The sequence below is a fragment of the Varroa jacobsoni genome, unplaced genomic scaffold (genome assembly GCF_002532875.2).
Source record: "Varroa jacobsoni isolate VJ856 unplaced genomic scaffold, vjacob_1.0 scaffold_1142, whole genome shotgun sequence".
Lineage (NCBI taxonomy): Eukaryota > Metazoa > Arthropoda > Arachnida > Mesostigmata > Varroidae > Varroa > Varroa jacobsoni.
The window spans coordinates 20,247-42,785 of NW_019214044.1; the positions used below are offsets into that span (position 1 = coordinate 20,247).

Here is a 22,539-nt window from a genome sequence, read left to right on the forward strand (position 1 = left end):
ACATTGTTTCTACGCTTTACATATGTAGTCGTTGCGAGATGGTAGACACCGCTAGAGGTCGCTGGCCTAAAACAAGTGGAGTGATGTGTCTCTTTAGAATGAAAAGCGAGCATTGACTTAAATATGGCCTGATTTCAATCGGTGCAGTTGTTGTTACGCTTTTCTTTTTCATCGACGACATATAAAAACAATTCGAATTATACAATTATTTAGCGCATAAATTTGTATGCTCCTTAGTACTACCAAAACATAACCTCCATAAAAAGTAGATGGCTTTCAGAGAAATTCATTAATGGAATTATGCGTTATTTACTAGCTAATTAAACGTTAATTATTAGTATCTAACTATTGAATTATAACATCAATACAGAACTTAAGCCGAAATTCGCTAGTAGCTGCGTGTCTATTTTCCCGCGTGCAGATTCTAATTTATTTAGTGTGTACAGTAGAGAAAGGGAAATTGTTCGTATTCGTCTGCTAATGTACACTTCGATATACGTGTGACTTTTCCATTTCCAGATCAGCAGCAAAGGATTAAAAATTGTCCAAAATGTTTCTCGACCAGGCTCGCGTAACAACGGCAAAACGGAACAGGTGACGCATTTAGCGAAAAATACATATTGTACAGATTCCAGCATAGATACACATTTGGTGCAGGCTAATATTAATTGATGTACAGGCACTAAATGCTGAACGTGTATTCAACACTTGCCTGAACTAACTTTTTTTCTCGTTGAGCTCCCATATTGTCGTGGTAAAAAATTATACATTTTTAATCAGATCAACCTTGTATAGTAGGTATAGAATGAAAAATATATTCTATCAGCAAGTGACTCAATAAACGACCCAGATGAGATGTGTCAATCGTTCACGAAAAGCGCCTGGTTGGGTGACAGTAACAAACATGTGGGTCTTCCAGCAATGGAAACGTATTAGTCTACTAACCGTAGGGATAGAAGGGCGGTCTAGGCTCGAAATCGAGCATAGGAACTTGTTTTATTCTGGACAGGACCATCCGTTAGAACGAATGCTTCATTGCAGTACCAAACGTAAAAGGGAGAACGTTGCAATAAACATTTGGTGAAATGGTACGAGATCGGCTTACACACTGAACACAGCCGATACATCTAAGGAGACCGTTAAAAAACCTGACCTGAGACAAACGAAAAAGGGAAATAGGTCTGGCTTTTTAATTAGTTTTTATGACTATTTATTATTTCGAAGTGGTTATTGCAACTTCGCAGAGTTTCGACTAGATAATGCAAAAGAATATAGACGCGTTTTTTAATTCCTGTTCATTTGTTACTATTTAATGACTTCAATTGTTCAGAAGAAAAAAATTCTGTTCTCTGTTATTATTGCTACTTGGTTATGGCACTTATATTTGATTTTACATACTGATGCCACTTCACTACATACCTAAATACCATTATATTTGGATAAACATGTGTGACATTCGCCGGTTGTAAAGCCATTACCCAAAAAGGGAATTGTCTATAAGTGGCTGTTCATTTGATTGAACACCGTCGATAAGTAATTGCCGAGCATCTGCAATACGGTAAAATTAACGAAATGGGAAATTTCAGTATTTTACAGAAAAATTTCGTTAACAGATAGTCAGTAACGAATAGAGGTTTAACCCGCTGGAGCTTCAATCATGTGAAAAGGATGAGGCTCAATTCCGGATGAACATATCTTTTGGCATCATTTGAACCCGCGAAAACGCGCAATCTAGCATATGCGCAATGAAGCCCAATTTCAGTAACGTCCAAAGTGGCTATTTCAGCCCGCTAGGACGGCTGAATGAACCTGCACTTTTACGCTATGGACGCCACTCGACACCTCACTTAGCCGTCCGACTGATCTCGTACGTGATCCGAGGAATAGCTGATGATCCAGTTGGATGTTGTCGTCTTGACAAGGCACCTAAACAGCCCAACTAGTTTGTGTTGAACTTATATATTGCTGATCCCAAGAGGACATGGCAATACTGGCTAAGTATGTTTGTGGCTTTTCTTAGCCAGGCTCAGCTCCCTTTCAGAAGGCCCGTACTATCGAAGAGAATGGACTTGTTAACTGAACATATTTAGTTGACGAGGTGAACATAGTTTTTGCGCTCTTGAAGAAATTTGAGGGACGTTTCGGAGAGCAGAAAGCCCGTAACAAAGCTAGCGAAAGAGTACATCATTATAAATCGACGTTTTAATCTTGTCGATTCTCTAGGTACAATAAGACATATGAGCGTTAGGTTAAGGTTCATGTACCCTTGTTCAAATTGATGTTCCTGGCAGTGTTGATTTTAACGGCCCATTCGATAAATACAGATACGTGGCAAATTTTTTAAAACAATTGTATTATCTAAGAAAAATAAAACATTAATTTAGGCCTCAGCTATAACAACTGCTCTGTGTAAAGGGTGTATAGCCTTCTAACATACACCTGTTGCTGCAATTCTATAACAAGAAGATAAAATGTGGCTGAATAGGAGCGTTTATAACCGATGCCATTCTAAGCACAAAGTCAACCATAAAAGATGCCTACAAAACATTGTTCTCAGGGGCGACTCGCGCCAAGCGCTCCATATGAGGGGGCCGTAATGGTAATGGCAAGGCCAACAGACGCTCTGGATACAGCTATCCGGTATGTTCGCCATCCGGAGTTAAAACATACGCAAGGGTTTTATCAAGGCAGCCACAACAAGGGGTCGATTGTTATATGGAAGCATATATCGCAGCTTAATTTATATCTTCCTTTAGCTCGTGTCAGGAAAAGTTAATCTTCACTCTGCCCAGTGAACTAATGGTGACCAGCAGTTACTAAATACTACTTATTAATTGGTTTAGTAATCGAATTTTTATCTAGTTTCCGAGTATGTGAAGAAGCGGCCGAATTATTATTTCTTTGCTTACTTTTTATTATTATTATTGATATTGACGAATTATTGATATTGCTTACTTAACGTATGCAATTATCTAGCATTTCGAACGGAGTAAGGACCCGGCATACATATCTCTAACATATCCTTGCATGGAACTAATCTACATAAACAGTTTAGAGAAAACAGGGTTATAAAACGAAATTCAGTCTACATCTGTCCGTGGTCCGAATTCCGTGTTCATGAATTGTTTTTGCTTTATCGGCATAGCACAAAACAAGAAGATGGTGTAAAATACTTAAAAGTACTACTCGAGGGAAAGATCTGGATAAGCTATATTGATCTAATTAAGGCTGGTTACACAAGGCCCTTAGTTAATATTATCAGCTTCACGATAACCTATCAACTAGGTAAGTTATGCAATTACTTGAACCATATATACAAATGATATTGACGTGCTAGAGCTTAAGGCATATCAACCGATACGAAAAGTTAATGGAAAAAAGTTGAATCGTAAATTTTAAATTAGGATGATTTTTTCTGTCAAGCAAACAGCGTTAAGGTTAGCCGGTCGTTTGGCATTATTTACTGAAGGTCGCTTTCGATACATATTGCCTATCAAATATATACACAGGCGGCTAGCTGATGTTCCGCAAAAAAGAGCCAAGACAAACATTTCATGCAGATTATAGATTGAACCTAATTTCTGAACAGATGGTGACTTCTTGTCTTGTTTTACCGGCTAATCTATCCTATCTGAGCTATCCCTGGGTACGCGGAAAGGTTAATCACAAAGTTTGCACATGTTCTCCGTAGTAGATAAGTGCTAACTTAGGTCACCACTCCGCTCAGTCGAAACGGTTGCGGATGCTTGCCCGGATGTAAAGCCTTAAAGGAAGCTATGAACGCGGCCTAAGAGGTGGATTAATTCGACTTTTCGCTCTGGGAGGGGACGTAAGGGCCAAGACTAAGAAGAAAATGATGGTTTAAAAGGCCTCAAGCATATGCGTCAGAGAGCCAAGTATGACGCCCGTACCACCGAACATATTTCTTACCTTATGCTGTGGGAGCAACTTTATGCCGAGCCCAGAGATGAGCTTCGGGTTGGGCGCAAGCTTAACAATTGAAAATATAGAAAATTGTAATGGAAGGCTGAGCGCCATGGTGAGCATAGGGAGCACGAAACGCATGAAAAACGTACCAATCGAGATTATCGCGAAGGTTGGGTTAGGTGGTGACCGATTGTATCAAGCGATAACTCCAACTTATAACCATTACGAAAAAGTAAAATCGCCTAAAAGAATTAAAGGAACTCGAACAAAGCTTTGGACCATATAAGAAACAAAAAAATAGCTGCGATGTCCCCATCAATACTGGCTATTAACTGAAGACCTTAAGGTGGCTAGACTAATGTTATATTAAATATGACCATATCGCACCCTAAATGACCATACTCTCTGGAAGTGGCCAATATTCTGCAAAGAGTTTTTCGGCTGAGATAACGAACGACAGAAGGTAGCCCCGATACCGTGACGATTTGAGCGAATCTGGGCCCCAAACGTAGCATTTCAATTAAGATGCTGTACGGTACAATACAGGAACAGCCTACTGCACTTCTAACAACTAAACATGGTATCCTCAATAACTTCGCCAAATGGCGAGTTTCGATCTTTTTTTTTTTTATGTTATAGTTTAACAAAATGTCTTAGCCCCTGAGAGAATGAGCAATCACTGAACAGGGCGTAATTGAACCAGCATCCAATAAAAACGGCATGCTCTTACCAAAGAGAAGGTGTTGCTTCGTGTCGGCGATGTCATAGTGGTCAAGTAGCAAACATTTGTGTCAAAAGAAACGCGTGAGGCGGTCAAGGTTCAAAGTCGAACATAAATAGACACGCCTGCATTCTTTCTGGAAGTCAGTCGTCTGAAGTGGCGCTTAGCGGAAGTACTGCATGTAAGGCTCGAAAAATTTAATAGGGTAAAAGTTCTGGGTGTACATGGGCATGGCTAAACACGAAAATCCTACGATCTATTTCCCAATTAGGTAGTTTCATGTAAAATATTCACTTCTTTTCTTCGTAAAACGGGGCTCCATCAAACCGGGCTCTTTTTTTGTCACACACGATGCTGCACAGATAGTTCACCCAATACGGGAGCTGTCAAAGGTTATTATTGTGTGCTTCGACCGTGGTGAAGTGAACTTGGAGCCCGATTAGAAGTACAAACTGTATTCGAAATGCGTCCTCAGAAATACTTACCAACCACAAGATTTTCCGAAAGAACTAATAAGTAGTAGTAGTAGGAAGAAAGCCTAATCGGTTGTTTTGGACATTCAGAATATACTTGTCAAGATTTGATAGGTAAGCCGTAACCAAGTTGAATTGACTTTAGATAATGCTTGCATTGCCAAAAGTTATAATTTCTTTTCACAATAAGTTCACATCTTCGAGTTGAACGAAATCTTTCTAACGGAACGAATGATTTCTAGTAAATCTTCGTAAAGCTTTGTTGCTGTCTTCATCAATTGTTCGTGTTATGTCTGCGAAACACAAATGTATTGAAGTTTTGCAGCTGGCGGAAATCGTACATGAGCTTGGCTTGCGTTTTTATCCACCGTTTCTATCTATCCAGCGTAATGACAACACATTAGTGTAACGTACTATCGAACGGACTGTAACAATCCTAGCAGGATTTCTTTCACAAGCGTATTCCGCAAGGGCAGCGATATAGAGAACCCTGTGCACAGCGGCCCTTGCGGCCTTTTAGATGATGATAAGCCTGAAGTTGAGGATATCTGGTACCTGCTGCTAATGCGCTCCATGCGATAACAAATTAATTACATCGTAGAACATACATTATGAAAGTACAACGAAGTGTATAAGGTACGGAAATGCGGCAGCTTTATCAAGTTATTATCCTCAATTTGTTATTGTAGTCTTGAGTAATTATGTATTTACGTTAACGTTTAGCGCGATATCTGTCGTTCCCATGTTTACTTCAAATGACGCTTCCCTCACTAGCTACTTCGGTTGACAGCCAAATAAGACAGCGTTTATTTTTTTTTGAACAAACCGAGGATGATGTGTAACATTACTCGGATTTTTACGACAACTACACTACGATTTCGTAGCTGATACGTTTTAACTGCTGCTACAGAAGCTGATAACTACTTGCGGCCATTATTTAAAGTTGCTTTTCAAAACGAACTGATAAGTCAAGTGAAAGTGGCACAAAGATATGAAGAACTTTTTGTACAAGAAGATCGGAAACATGAAAAATTCAATTTAACTGGCGATTCGCTTTCACTTTGGAACTGTATCCGCACACACACACACACACACACAAATACACACGTATTTAATTATCTAAGCATTTTTCTAACATGCCTTCCGAGGTAGAGGGCGAAAGTGACGAGTCTGCGATACTTCGGAGGCGGAAACAGTGACAAGAACATAGGAAGAAACTAGCTGAAATGGAGACAAGGGATAAATTTTAGAATATGGAAGCGGTTTTGTTAAAGTTCGGCGGATGTTCGAGCTTTAGCATCTCGCAAAGTCTGTTTTCTCTAATGCCACCGACACGGAGGTAAGGGAAGCAATGGACGAGCTAGTAGAGCTCTTCTAGCTCTTACGAATTGGGGTTGCTGCTTCCCAAAAAGGCGGAGCGTAGGATGACCTCAAGCCATCATGGTTACGGACGGGTTTCCTGTTGCCCACACTCCACTACACTATAAGCTACAGAAACAGCGACACGGCTGCTGGAAAAATCGACGGATTATTGTTGATTACTGCGATTGGCTTGCATCTGTACTCACACAGGGTTCCCTTAGCTCATAACGTATTATTGCGGTTGTACATTTAATAAAATTTATGAAATGTTGATGTCACAGATGAGCGACTTTTTGGTAAACATTTCGGTAACAAGCACAACAGCGACGATGATTATGACCATTGTCAGTCTCTAGGCAGCCCACATATAGAAAATACCGCTCCCGCTAAGGCTACCCCATTGCATAAGTATAGATAAAATAGCGTTTTTTTTTTATTATTGTTATTATTATATTATATTATACTATTATCATTATGCCACAATCAAATAATAGGGTAAGTATATACCTACAAATCTGAAAAAAATCTTGTATCGGAAAGATGATTCCAAGATCTTGCTCTTACAAAGGGAACAGTCAGAAGGTGTATCCAATAAAAAAAGAAACTTACTACGAACTTTATTCCGAAGATGTAGTTCCGATTTCTAGTGAAAATACCTAAGAGTGATAAAATGCGTAAAATAACGAATTGTTGATTCTACCTAATAATCATAGCTAGCAGCAGCCTCGAAAAAATCAGCTATCTTCAGAGGGCTCCTAGCAACTTTGGTCTTTAAACGTTTGCTTGCCTAGATAAAGGAATCTATCGTGTCCTTGAAACGGAAAGCCTATCTCTATGGAAGATGGAAGCGGTAATCATAAACGAAAAAAACACAAGTTTCACATCCGATACTGCCGTTAAGCATTGCTTCAATATTGGGATAAAATGACTACCGGCACCAAGCTTCCATCCAGTTTCAGTATGCGTTTACTTTTACCTAAGGCGAAAACTAATTAGGGACTTTAAAAAAACTTTAAAAGTTAGTAATTAACTTTTTGCGAAATTTCCGTGCTACACATGCACACTTGAATTAACCGAGACTATTATTTGTTTACGAACCTCCTCTTCTAATCGTGACCCTTTCTCACACTATAACGAGATCAGGCCTGCTTAGCCTAAATTCAAATTCTGAACTCCAGCTTGTTGTATTTGCTTTATTACCATGTTATTCCTATTATTCCGATGGAGTTGACACTGTTGTGCCATTGGAACATGTTCTTTTCGGTTCCTCTATTACAGGAGACTCAGTACATTGTTCATGCAATCGATTTACTTTATTATTGTATTATGCTGCGTTAAAAATCGTACTAGGTCGCTTTTATTGTTTACCTAGCCTACCTTCGATATTGCGCTATCCTGCGTCGCGTTGCAGTACGTGTGCGTTAAAATTCGTTAGTTTTCTCGGACAACAACGTACGAATCTGCGGTCTTATCGAACAACCTATGACCAGCTGCGACTTACATACATATGTCTATAATACAACAAGTAGTTAGCAGACGCTCCGAAACCAGTGATGAAGCTAGAAGTTTGTTAATGTGAGACAAACACCTTCTACAGAAGGCCACCCGTATCTATCTAGAAGTGCTATTAGATGTTGTGGCAGAGACTCTGTTGGTCACCCAATGTGGAAGAGAGAACGTTTCGCAACCGAAGAATACCTGCCTTGAAGAGCCTTACGCAAGGCTTCCTGCAATGGGAGCGACAAAACTTACGTACCTATGACAATACGCGCAAAATGGTGAAGAACAGGCTAGAACGTCAAGTCGCAAAGAGGTGCAGGTTCAACTAAAAAAAAAGGCTAAATAAAGGCTAAAAAAAAGGCAATTGTTTTTCATTCAAAAACTCAAACAAAATCTAGAAGAATGAGGAGTGCTAGTGATTTCATATGCGCATGCTACAATCCACTAAGATTCAATACACCGCGATAGATCAGTGTAAACCACTCATGCAGTTGGTTACAACTATCGGATGCATATTACGCAAATTCAGGGTCTCGTTAATTAACTGACCGCGAAGAGAAAGCAGAGAATCGAAAACGAAGCCGAAAAAAACAGGCTCAAATACAGCGTGGACAAGATGAAGCCTGCATCGGTAAGTGAAGAATTACAGATCCATTGAAAGAAAGGTTGACGTCGTTCTGTAACCATTGACAATCCGACTCGTACATATGCAAAAGGACTGTAATACACAGAGAAATAATCTGAGAACGGAACGGGCACGGTTTCAGCTGCTAAAGACTTGAAAGAAAGTCCGGAGCCCCTGATTGAGAGCATTCTAAAAGAACAAATACCTGATCCAGTCAACCATCCTGTCTAAAGACAATTGCCAGAATTGTCGGCTGCATGACTACGTTCCCACAGTTACAATTAATTGAAATGCACCCTTTCAGCGAGGGAGCTTGAGAAACAACAATTAAACGTTACATCTTCTACGCATCATAAGCGAAGGTTGTATTACTCTTAGTAACGACCGTTTACGAAATATCAGCTAACAAATCGCTATAAACGTCACGGCCGATAAAGGGCTCATCCAAACCAAAACGAAGTCGCGTTTCTCTAATGGACGTGCTTCAAAAGCGAAGTAAGACATAAAGATAGGCAAAACCTTGGGAAAATTAGTCTAAGAAGAAAGATCTTTACGGTGTGTAAGCCTATTTCAATCCTGTTTGTCTGTTTATGAAGATGCACTGGCAAAAATTCTTGAATATTTCAAAAAGACAGATGGCTTAAGATTGAAAAGAAGGCCTCTAATTAAGAAAGCGATCTGGCATGTTAGCGTAATTTCCGGGTCAAGGTTTACCCCTTCTTATCTACCTTTCATATTCGTATGGAATATGTTAAATAGAAAGATATATTTTCTCTATGTCTACTAATTCGTGGGCTTATTGCAATCAACAAAGTTTATTCCATTTGCGATATGCTCTAAGTAATTATTATAATGTCATTGTCTCTATATTTGATTTTGCAGGTAAAGCATCTGATCCCGGGTTATGCAGTAACGTGTGTCACACAAGCCCGTCCCCCACATGCTGATGTTGTCTGCTGTATCCTGCTTGTTTACAATCCAGTCACGCGGTGCCCGCATCACGTACATGCATACAGGTACCATGAACAAGCCTTGCGCAGGGAAGCGGACTATAGACCCATTATGCCTTAACCCAAAGTCAACATGGTGACCCTTACCGTTACCAAAGTAGATATTACATATAAAATATAACGCCGTGTCAAATCTCTAGGTCCCATATGTGTAAAATCTTTAAGCCTTTTGATAAAAAAATTTCAAGTCGATGATTCTCAAACTAGTTAGTGTAAAGCAAATTAGCTAATAAAAAATCAGAGTTTTTTTTTATGGCGTATAGGATATGTGTGTATACGAAATATATACGTTATAACGCTGTATTTTGAGTAGATCTGTAAAGCAGCGAGGTAGTACATACAGAAATAAGGAAAAAAAAGTAGGCCTAGCTACTGTCTTTAATGACAATGGCTTGTGCTGACCTGTTAATTAGAGGCTTGTGTCATAATAGAAATTGGACAAGATGAAGCGACCCATATTAAGAATAAAAGTATCGTTTAGTGTTGGTACAAACACAATTTCACTGCATATATGAAGAGTGCAAACGTTTAGGTTAGTTTTGAGAGTCAGTTGTTAAATTAGAATAAAAATAGACCTTATTTTAGACATGTAGCTGCAAGCGAAACGATGATCATTAGATAATACTCGCACGGTCCGGATTCTGACGCTAGCTCAAAGCTATTACGGTTACTACTCTATAAGACGATATAGTGACCGTTAGAACTTAGGGAATACTTCCTGCCAGCAATATTTATATACTCGAGCGCCTGTAGACTGCACCATGTGTAAGCCTTAGAAATTGTTCTCGTTTAATTTACTCGTTTCCTCCGGCAGAGACGTCACAATAAATAGTCTGATTTTCTTCAATGCAATCTTCCACGATTGGTTGGTTACCTGACGGTACGCTTGAAATAATCCAAGTTGACTCTGGGTGCTGCCATTTGCAGCTGGCTGTCAACGAACGGCATCATTGCCCATCAAGAAAGAGGACTCGGTTATCACCTGTTAAATCGAAGCTACTGACGGCTAAGTTGCTCCGAAGTCAAGCGTACTCAACCCTATTATGTCTAACGAGCGACATTCTGTTGCTCGGATCGTCCTGTCGACTCGCAACCGTACAACGAAGAAAAGATTTCAATGACCGAAAAGTTCCTGGACAGCACTGATCCATCTGGCCGCGTTGGTGACCCAAACGACAGTAGCGACATCTTTCTTCTTTCTTACCATCTCTTTAATTTTTTTCATATTTTTGATACGTCACTGCAGAAAAGGTTAATCCCGTCTGGACATCACTATGGCTTCTACTGCTACTACAATTGCGGGCTTTACCACAAATCTCGCGCCAGCGCTAGAATCATTATCGTCGGCCGAGCTGATGAACTAAATGACTCACTGTTCAAACAGCAAACCAATATAGTAAGAATAGACCGAATTGGGCATGTCCTTTAAGGGGACTGCAGTTCATCGTTGTACAGCGAAAAAAACGTTACAAAAAAACGCTCCCATGTCGCTATCCATAGAAAATACTACAATGATTTCCACTGCTGTGTGTGTCACTATCAGCGCTATTCAGTTTTTACGTAAAACCTACGCACGCACAGGTTTACGACGGTCCAAGCAGAGGATGAGTACTTCGATCGGTGACGAGGGTCACCCGCGTTATCGGCTTCAATCGATTACAGTTGCGATAGCTAAGGGCCGTTCTAACAACGGCCAGTACAGTAAACGACACAAACGTCTTGCCAAGATAGTCGACGAAACGGAAGAGGGAAATGGCGATGCGTTGAAACGGGCCGGCCGATCATGGGTTCGGTAGTGGTTCAGTTCGAGATTGTTTGCCAGAAACGTACATGCATAGAAAACTAGATACTTACCCCGGTATGGAACATTTTAGACTGGTTTTTGAAAAGCTGGATTTTATTTCGAGGTATGACAATGAGAGACAATTTTACGAAAACAATATATTCATTAATACACTTGACGTTATATTTTGTAAATGAAGATGGAAAAGATGAAACGCTCAGACTTTTACATGTTGTCCTATCACTGTGGGCTCACGTCTACATTATCGGTGAACAGCCTAATACCAAACTCGATACGGATAATTTCATTATTTTGACGTTTTTTATTAGCCGCTTAGTACATTCAGCTGAGGCACTATTATTAGCAGATAGACATAATCATAATTGATGTCTTTGTTTTCCTTTTTTTTTTTCTTTGGTTTCGATCAGTTGATAAAGACCCGTTGCTTGTTGTGGTTCGATAACTAGAATAGAAGCGCATTGGTTACTAAGGGTCTATCAAACGTCGAGACAACTATATTGATCGCTATCATTAATCTATACATGGGAATTGGATTAAAAATATTAATTATTCGCACATCATACAGTAAACACTCTAATTCAAAACAACGTTTTACGATATAATCGTTTATTAAACTCCCCCTTGTTTGTTTGTTTGTTTGCTTGCTTGAAATTTAGGTGCGATTCTGTTGAGACAGCGACATCTCTTCGAGTGCAATTAGAACACCTTGTCGAACGACCAGAAAATAGAAGTCGATTCGAACAAGTCGAGGCACGGCTGGGCGAGCGCGGTGGAGATCCTGGTCTTCATTCGAGTGCTGCGCACCTCGATGGACCGATGCCGCCAAGGGAGACTGCATCTAGAGGCCATCCACCTCTTACAGGCGGGCTGGGACTGAGTGGTCATCATGGTGAACGCACCTGTTCCGGGAGCTCACACAGATTAATAGGCTCCGACGGTCGCAGCACGCGTACGGATGATGACGATGATCCTGACTTGGACAACATGGACGACATCGAAAATAAAATAGCTGACGATCATCTTGATGATCTTGAAAGAAGGTATGTGCTTACGAATACGTTAGTGCGTTAGTATTTCGAATGTCAATCCAAAAAAAAATAAAAATTTTGATTAAAAGTTTCATATCATGGACATATGCAGGGAACCATTTGCAACAAAGAGAACATTGTATATCTTTAGTAAGTTTAAGCATCGGACTAAATACAGGCATAGGATTTTCTCGACACGGATAACTCTAGGGAAACGATTTATGAATATTTGATGTTATAATTGAGAACCACAAATAGCTGGATCGCCGGGGTTTAAAGTAAACGGTGCTTAACCCGAATTTACGTTTGCTGTTTATACACAGCGTGTGTGAGGAAGAGGCCCTGCCGACAGCTGTCGTGACCCGACACACACGACCTCCTGACAGAAACCATTTATTAAACAATCACAATCAGTATGTAGGCCTCCAAAGTCAGGCTCATCGGAACGTTCGAGGCCATTCGGCTCATCATGGCTCTCACAGCTTCCAGCCCCATCATCAGCAGCAATTGTATCACAACCTTCAAGGTCAAGAAGGCTGTCAAATCTCAGGCCAAAGTCACCAGTCCCAAAGCAGCCAGCAAACAGATCAACGACCAGGATCTGGGGCCCCTGTACATTCGCAAGAGGACGACTCAGATTCACTTTTACCACGGGACCCGCACGTAGCTCGCCTCTATGACTCTTTAGCTCAGGAGTTGAAGGAGAAATTAGCTGGCTCTAAAGCCAATTCAGGCACCGGGGCTGGGACTGGCAAAGGACGCAAAGTTAACCAGGGACCCCTGTTACTCCCTCCAAAGGATTATGACACCGTTTGTAGACGGCATGGCAATCTTCAAGGCATCGACTTAAGGTGTGCCTTCAATTATTATACCTCTCTCTTTTGCGCATGTTGTAAGGCTATGTGCACTTACTTACAGACCTGATATAAATCTCTGACTAATAATAGGAACTGTTATCTATCAAACAATAACATAAATTCTATAGTATAGTTTTATTTTGTTATTAAATTTTTAAAAGTACATTTTCATGAAACACCATACACGGGCTTTCGGATAATAATAATATCGACACCTAGGAGTAAGATTTGGTGGAATATAAATGCCGGTTGTAAAATGTTGGTTACTTTCACAGACGCTCGACAATCCAGGCCATTGTAGGCCAAACTTTGCCTGATGGTTTCACTAACCAGGAGGATGAGGGCCTTGACTACAAGGACCATCACGGTGAATCCAACGAGCTAAAGGAGCACCATCAACGTCCTGGTGATCATCAGCATATTAGCCAGTCATCTCACATGCAAAATAGTTCTGGTCCTCCAGATGGGGCGCTCATAATCTCCTCACCGCGAGCTCCAAAAACGCCGAATAAGGCTACTCGTCTTGCGTCCAACAGCTCAGGTAAATTCTAGAAAGCATACGCGAATCACATTCGGATATCATTTGAGCACTTTACTCGGCCTAATACGAATTGGGTCCCATTCGAAAAGCGAAAGTTGAATCAATGAGATGACTCATTCAACAAGACCCTTGATTTAAAGATATTCTTCAATATATATTTAAGTAACCTTTGAAGTATCTGAAGGTTCTGTAAACGAGAAGACCCCGTCACCTTTGTTTACACTAGCAAATGTCGGCAGGTGCTAGTCGAAGCTTTTTCTGTCTAATGAGTCATTGAAACCATGCTAGATGTCGATATAGAGTGATTTTGTCCTGCGCCAACAACAAACAGTTTGCTAGAAAAGTTCCGGCCGATAACATTTAGGCGTACTCATTGAACTACGCAGCACCGCTACCATCACCAGTTAATTTCATTAACTATTGGCAACAGAATATTATTTATCCAAGATAGATATACGACCGACTACTACTCGGCAGCCCTTTCAATGCATCCTAGAATGTTCTAAAATATAAGAACTTTTAATAAGAGAGACAAGGAAACAATTATCAGTTAGAGAAGGACCTGCGTCCTTTATTCACCGACATTACAGCGGAAACATGGATACGTCTAATTAATTTTTATAACTATCAATAATTTTGCTTTTCTACCAAGCTTGATTTATATTTCTATACTGTCAATCTTTCAATGTTTTTTTTCTTACATTACTACAGATTTTCTTCGTTAACGAAATTCCAAAGTGTGGGACTAAATAGGGCAACTGGGCATATTGTTTTCGCATTCCATTGAATTGTTGTTGAACGATAAACAAGCAAAATAAGCAGCTCGTTTTTTTTATCGGTAAATTGCCTATGCCGAAGTTACACATTCGACAGACAAATGGAAAGCAAGTTCCGTTTTGTATGCCATTACAATAAGTTATGTTGGATGATTACCCCGGCGTCTATAATACGCGAACCGTCGGACGCCACCGACGCCACCTTCATAGAAAACTCTAAAGACTTAAATGGACACCTTTTGAAGAGTGCGACACAACAGTCAAACAGAAATAGGTCTAATCAAATTAATATTACGTGCTATTGCCTCTAGCAACATGAGAGATGCGGTCGCATTTGAGAAGAATGTTGACGACCTAATTGACGTGACAGGTAAGTTGCATTAAACAATAGTCTCAACATTAGCACCATATCAGGAATAATTATCATCACAAATCATAGATAATTATTTACGAATAACCTGAATTAGCTCGAGTTCTTCTTTTGTTCGGAAAATGGAACTTACGGATCTTCCAATAGCTAAGTCATTTAAAAGCCAGCTTTGTATTGTGCAACGGAACTTCATATGGACCTATAGTAGGTAATAAATCACATCCTTTAACCTGTTTAACTTGGCAGAAAATGACTATAAGGGGGTCGATTTGTTTAGTAGCAATCATAGCCTCTCTGGAAGAAGCGTTCACTTCGTAGAATGGTTAATTGCTTCAGATGCTGGCCCACATAGCATCACTTCTGGATCATATAGCCCATCATCTAGGATCCTCTTGCCGATGACATACGTGTCTTCAATCGATATCTTCTCGCAATTCTTTTGGCAACATAATGTGGAATTTTGGCGATTATACTGGTATATTTTTCTGTAGCACCGACTGCCTTCTACAATACCGTTGACCTAATTTTCCCTGTTTGCCTCTATATGGTACTATTGAATTTGGAGAGCGACGAAATTAACGCAAACTGAAATTAATGGGAAAACGCTTTACTTATTTCTTATAAACGTTAAAATTAACGACCAAATCAATATTTCGAAAAAAGCATTTCGCGCTACCCTGGCTTGTTATAAATTACCTTATACAGCACTCTACCGGGAACGTAACGTTCAATGATTAATCAACGTGAATGTTGAAAATACCGTATTATATAGATATAGAGTACGAATATAAACAAGTAGTATTTTCTATTTTATTATCTTTTGCCTTCGATTCTAGGCAAAAGTTCAGGGATCGGATCGGACGAAATGTTAGCGGGAACCGATATACCGCTGACTTCTGGGACAGTCATACCAGTAGGGTCTTTGGACTCAACTCCAAAAGACGCAAGAAGAGGAACTGCAGATGCTGGTTTGGCTGATCGAGACGTTAGGAAGGTAGGAGAGACTCCATTGAACGACACAGTCACCAGTTCTGACGATGAATGGAACTACAGGTAGGTGCAGATTGCTAGGTAGCCACTTGCTTTAACTTTAATTTGCTTCTCTAGCAGCTTCCGATGGATAGGTAAAATCTAATGTACAGTACTTGTCACACGAGAACCTTGCAATGCTGAAGCCCTTCTAGTTTTCGTCCTAATCCTTCAAATTCAACATCTTGTTTAAGACCTGCACATCGTCTCAATAAGGAAGCTATAGACGTCCGAGGTGGCCACAACAGGCAACGTCCTCCAATTTCTTCGCTACAGCAACACCGATCAATGGATTTCCTGCACCAGCGCCTTGAGCACTTTCATATGGGAGAAGTGTCCGGAGTAAGTTCGACGCTCAAATTGTAGTCTACGTTAGGTTAATTTGATTTATTGAGAACTTGAATACATTATAGTTTCAACATATAAACTAAAGTGGATTTGACTACAAACTGGTCATATTATTGATGCTTTTCCCCGTATACCTTTTCTACAACTTTACTCCAGCATCAGGCGCGCATAAAAGCATCTTCTGAAGGCCGACAACAATTGCATAGGTCCACGAATGACCTTTTTTCGTCGGGTAACCTACCCTTAACTTTGTTCGGAAAACAGTGCCCACCAACTCGACGCTCGCTCAGTAACTACTGCCTGGCGCACCCGCAGCTTCCGTCCGGCGGCGATGCCTCATCAACGGATGTGGTCAATAAGGTTAAAGGAAGCAACGCTTTAAGTTTGCCCTCGCCCAGACAGCTCGCACCCCATGAAAGGCCTATATCGTTTCCAATGGGGGTGAACCCCCAAAGAAGAGACATTCCTCTTGCCCAGCCTCCTCCACGATTTGGGTAAGTTGAACAAATCAGACACACGGAGTAATTCGTCTATGACTTCATTGTTTCCAGGGTTCTTGCGGCGTCAGAGCGTCCAATTCATTAACACATATCCAACGAGCACTCGCTATCGAAGCTTAAATCATCTTTATGATGTAAACGCATAAGATGCCCGAAAAACTTCTTTATCGGTTAAGGGGTAAGTTGACAGAGGGAGCCTATTTCACATCGTGTTCTGGCCATGGCATCACATCGGTGACAGTTGAAACCTCAAGAAAAGTCCATTCGAACGTTGTCGGGCCTGGAACTAAGGCTTCGTCTAAAGTCCCATAATATTTCCATCCCCTAGACCTCATTTTTGTGGCCGGCAAATGAAAATTAGCACGTTTTTTCGTTATTCGATAATGCAGTTCCAAGTTCAAACGAGTAACACCATATGTTTTTCCGCTGTTCGTATAACTTGGATGGATACAATTCAGTCAATGCTGCAAGGCTTCATCATTGGTTCAAAAGCAAATAAGCGACATGTATCGATCCACAAAATTTCTGGATAGAACAGTTTTCAAACAATCCATACCCAGCTACCTAGACGGCGTCTTTTTAAGTGTCCCTCCTAAGAATCGTATCAGGGAAATCATATAAGTTGCAGGTTTATCCGGCTTTATATATTTGGCGACTCGAATGTTCTCAAGCTACGCGAATTCTATACGAGAATACCATCTGTGTAAAGTAGTATATATGCACATCGTCACCTTTTTGTAGGACACCAACGCTATAGCCAGTGAGCAAAAAATTAGAGCTGTTAAGTTAACTAAAACTTGGCCTGTGTGACTGCAATATTTTTTTTGTACCTGTATAATTGTTACTTTTACTTTGCATGCTTATTCTGCAGTTATTGACGAAACGGTTTCTATATGCTGCCAAAACTAGGCACGTCTAATGCTGATTCAAGGACTTCTAGCAATTAAGTGAAGCAGTCCTTCGTTAGAAAGGAAAGAAGCAGAGTGGTTGGCTCTCAAGCTCACAAGAAAGAAAGCCCCAATATGACGGCTCTTGTTCTCATTGCTATCTGATCTGTCTGAAATATTTTCGAATACAATGCGGGTCCTTTTTTCGAGCAAAATATGTTGGTGCTGAGTTTGCCACACGGCAGACTGCACTCAGGTGCACACGTATATTATAGAAGCTATGGCTTTTGTCTGTTACGCGTTTTTTAGCAACTTCTCCAGAGATCTGGTAGCAATAATTCTGTATCCACCAGATCAAGTACGAAAAACGGTTCCGTATTTATTGCAGACGGTAGATTTCAATCAGCCCTCTTGAGCTTGTTCGTCATAGACAATTGTAGTATAATGCGACGCCGGACTTATTAGCAGCTTCTGGTATAGCTGGTAGCATCCCCCCTATGCGGTTCAGTTGTTTCAGTATCCATATGCGTAATATACCGAGAGCATCATATGATAACGCTATGTCTTGTTACGCCTCAAGTGAATTTCAATAACGTAATTTTTATGACGATTTCGGTTTCAACTTGTGAAACTCGAAGTCTTGCTCGAAATACAGCCATTCATGTAACATTTAAAATGTAGATTGTAATATTTGAATTTATTAGGAAGCCGATTGGGACGCAGTAGTATACGATATCGTAGACATAATACTGTAACACGGCAAAAAAAAAAGGCTAATTATTTTTCTTCACGGCTTCTAGCTTATCTCTATCGTTTATCCAAACACGTGGTACATTGGTATTTCTAGTTAACAAAAAACACGTACATCTGCGCCTGGCGCGGGTAACGAAAAATACATCATTTATTCAGTCCGTTCCTTCAAGATAGGACACTTATCAATGTTTGTTATTATTAAATAAATAGTTCAACTCCGATTTATTCCGTTGGCTGCAGGGCAATTATTCTTTACTCCATCAAGTACTTCTTATAAGAAGTATTTATGCAAGTATATACCTGTTATGGACAAGGCAATTCTACCCTTGCAACAAATTAAAGAGTGCGTCTCAGAACGGTGGGTTCCCAAAGGATGTTGTTTTCTGGGTGAAAATTTTGTTCTCGTATTAACCAAAAGGCTCGTCACGCTTTGGAGAGATTCTTGTGGGAGGTGATGTTAAACAAACATTTCTTATTGAGGACTACATCACACACACGTATTTCGTCCTGTTTAAACTTGGGATCCAATTCCACATCGCACATAAATGACTCTACCCATGGGGACACGATGGTCAGCGATCCGATTACGAGACTATCTAAGAGGAAGGCTTGTTATCCATGGCAGTTTCCTTGTTTCCGAGATGTTCACCCTTATCCATTGAGAGCGTTCCTGCACCACCGCCAAATCCGTAGCCTTTGGGTCCGAACTTACGGCCGTAGCACTGCTTACAGAAGATGTCCCCACCATGATCCCCGACGTTCGTGGAGTCAAGCCTGGCGAGAAAAGTCAACAATGTCTCACTCAACGGCTTAGTCATTTAACAATTTCACCCTCAGTGGAAAAATTTACTTAAGTTATAAGGTAAGCAAAACAAATTTGAATAAATTAGAGACATGATTTTTGCCGACAAACCGAGCATCTCCAGTTCAAGGGTCTGTAAGGCATTTTGAACTATATCAGATGGTTCGTAAGACCTACTATGCAATAGAACAGCAAAATGGAGACTTTCCGAGCAAGTACAAATCCTTTTTTGCGGCTTGAATAATACGTACAGATTATTCGTGTGTTCCCACTTTGTTTATATCATTCAGGGCACCATTTTATAGTGGACTTACTTTTTATTGCAAAGTCCACACTTGAAGCACGACTTGTGGAACTTGGCACCTGCAGCCAACATTTCTTCGGCCGCATAGACATTCTTAGCGCATTTTGGACATTTGAACGTCTGTGTTGGTCCGAACGGCATGTTGTTTGTGGTCCTTTTGGCCTTTTGAGGGAGCCTGCCTCAACGAACGAGACTACTGCGGACGAGTCTAGAGCCCAGAGTGGTCCAAGTGGTCTTTCTGCGGTCTGTTTTTTGTTGGATGTGCCGGTTCTCCTACCTGCCGTTGACTATCACAGTAGCTTGTTTCTCTTTCGCGCCGCGAGGCCTGCCCTTCTTCCGGCTTCCTGATTTGGCATGCGGACCGGCTATTCATTTCTCATTGACTCCGACGGACTTGATCTAGCGGACGCACAGGCGTAGCTGTTGCTGCTGCTGCTGATGCCAGCAACGTAGTGGTTCTCGTCGGTTTTTTCGGACATTCGGCCGGGTCAGATCTGAGAAATCGGAATGGAAAGAGGCCAGCCTGCTGAGCTGCTGGCCTGGTGCCCCATAACCCGCGCCGGCAACGGTTCTCCACGAATTCGGTACCCAGACGAGCGGCGGCAATAGTAAGCGTTCCTGTACGCGACAACCGACCGGTCCTGCCGTTGTCGCCGATGGCAGCCTCGCTTGCGGACCTGAACGCATCTAATGGAAGAATCAGTTTCTATTGCCATGGCTCTCTTTCTTTCTATAGCGAAAACAAGAAATCGCTATCTCCCGTAGTAAGCGAATAACTGTACCACTAATGGTAGGCGCTGTGGTGGTTGTATATGATGCAGCAGTAACGCGATGCCAACTGAAAGAACCCTGGAAGGGCTAAAAGCTTGCGTGCTGGCTCAGCAGCCGCAAATGCGTCGAAGGTGCATCGCTATTGTCATCGTTGTCACTCGATTCTAGCGCCGCTACCTTTGATTGTCGCGGTTATCTATCCGAAGCAGGTAGCCAGTATCGCCAATAAGAATCTAGTCAGCAGTTAAGATTTTCGTGCCAAGTAATGCCAATGCGATAGGAAAATGCGCACAACTGGGTTTCTCCAGACAAGTCAACCATATTATCTAACTGGTTGAAATCCGTCTAGTTGGAAAAAAAATTCCGTAAACCGTTAGTCATACGCATATGTTTCTATATCATATTATGCTTTATTTATTTGGCCAATATGTTAATAAATCTTAATTGGTTTATAACATAGATTTTAAATTATATTTTTCATCTGGGTGCTGCCATCTGTATTCTTGTACTGTAAAAGAAGAAGAAGAAGAGAAATACGATCTCATTTGTATATTTTTCAACAATATCTACGATGATCTTTTCCAAAATTTAAATACAACCACTTTCATCTACACATACATATATACAGACATTTAGTCAGCGTTCAAATAATGGCCTGAACCTTTGACCAACTAAAATCATAAAAAAGCCTTCTCATACGTAGTGTAAATAAGACAGTATATGAAATTATACGTCTAGATAAACGGCGTACAATGTAAAGTTTTGGTCGAGTTTTCCTCTTCGATTAATTCGCTTATTTAGATCCTTTATAGGCGGGTATTTTAAAATCTGATGTAGTCGTTGTTGACGCCACCCCGAGGCTGCTACTCTGCTTCATCGTCAGCTGTTGTCATTAGCATAATAATGGCTATTACCGGTTAAAAGTAAATCTCAATAGGCCAGATGGCCTGACTCGGCTATCTGGCCTTCTATAGCTCTATTCAGACATCCGATACCATGCTGACGAGCGTTAGTCAGTTGACCACAAAAGCGGCTATTGAAACCACAATTCGCAAGCGCTAAATTGTCATATTTTGCCAATACGTTCGACTCGATTTCGCGAACGCTTCATGATCGGATTGCTGAAACAAAAACAGTCTAGGCGATGTAGGCTAAATAGACAGGCCCCTATCGTTAGGCCCTTTTTGTATATGTAAGAACTGCTCAACGATACCTATTCATTGATATGTCGTTATACGCCTATATATATTTGTTTGGTGTCCATCTGGTTATGCAACAAATTGCGTTGAGAAATGAGAAACTGGCGATGTTGAGATGTAAAGGACTTAGGACTTACATTGTAGAAGTTTCGCCATGCATGAAATGTAAGTTTGCGAGTTTTTATCATACAAATGGTGTCCATCAAACCTGTTTAAAGTGCACTTAATGATGTTAGGGAGATCTTAACGAAATGGAATATTTAGGGATAGTGCGGAACAATATCGAGGCATCTGCTCGTAATACAAGAAATAAGATACACATAGAAAAGCGAATACTTGCGTAACCGGATTGACTAAAGGGTATTTACATAAAATTGACCTAATTCCCTTCATAAAGCCAGTTATACGTTCTTGTATGATACTCAGATTAAACGACGGGGTAAACAGTATGTTAGCCGTTCTATAACCACTGCTCGTATTTTCAAAACAAGAGTCCTTTGACTCATAGGGCTTGAAGAACCAGGGCATTTAGTGTTTCGATTTTTTGTCCGGTATTTAAGCCGTTAGGCATTGTTTATTGACGGAACACACCAGCTCTTCTTAAAATTATTAAGACTCCCCCGTGCAGGTGTGACGAAGGGACCCAAAAGTTCCGTAATTTATATTCGAACCATAATTTTGCACACAGCTCTTTCTACATTTCGCAGAAATCTGTCTCGCGGACACTGTTAACAAAACCAGCTTCACCTGACCAAGGTATTCTCTAGCCATCTTTCTCCTCGTTCTGCCTATCAAAGCACATGTCTAGTTACATGCAGTAGTTCAAATCAGAAGGCGCGACGGGTTACAAACTATCGGCATTTTGTAACTCAACAGAACCAGTTAGCGCGACCTGACAAAAGACGACTAACTAAAATAGGAATTTTTTCGATTTCTCTGAAAACTAAAGCCA

At 40.7% G+C, this 22,539-nt stretch overlaps 2 protein-coding genes across 9 annotated transcripts in view; one reads left to right on the forward strand and one right to left on the reverse strand.

Annotated features, from left to right (window-relative positions):
- LOC111267055 (uncharacterized) overlaps window positions 1-22,539 on the forward strand; it is a 38,326-nt gene that overhangs the window by 11,298 nt on the left and 4,489 nt on the right. For 5 of the 8 annotated variants that reach the window (XR_002684389.2, XR_002684390.2, XM_022845004.2 and 2 more), the window contains exons 3-10: window positions 520-594; window positions 9,491-9,624; window positions 12,079-12,462; window positions 12,774-13,301; window positions 13,583-13,848; window positions 15,831-16,047; window positions 16,218-16,365; window positions 16,528-16,865. Coding sequence is in view for 6 of the 8 variants with exons in the window: in XM_022845004.2 (XP_022700739.1) it covers window positions 520-594; window positions 9,491-9,624; window positions 12,079-12,462; window positions 12,774-13,301; window positions 13,583-13,848; window positions 15,831-16,047; window positions 16,218-16,365; window positions 16,528-16,865 (2,090 nt within the window). In the remaining 2 variants the exon portion in view is untranslated. Of the gene's footprint in view, window positions 1-519; window positions 595-8,555; window positions 8,615-9,490; window positions 9,625-11,443; window positions 11,526-12,078; window positions 12,463-12,773; window positions 13,302-13,582; window positions 13,849-15,830; window positions 16,048-16,217; window positions 16,366-16,527; window positions 16,866-22,539 lie in introns of those variants that run through there. The other 3 variants (XM_022845010.2, XM_022845011.2, XM_022845012.2) reach the window with 3 other exon arrangements.
- LOC111267056 (muscle LIM protein 1) lies at window positions 18,625-20,195 on the reverse strand. Its single transcript, XM_022845014.2, has 2 exons — window positions 19,628-20,195; window positions 18,625-19,285 (listed from the first exon to the last, which is right to left on the reverse strand). Exons 1-2 carry the CDS (start codon window positions 19,756-19,758, stop codon window positions 19,108-19,110), a joined length of 309 nt encoding a protein of 102 aa, XP_022700749.1. The 5' UTR covers window positions 19,759-20,195; the 3' UTR covers window positions 18,625-19,107.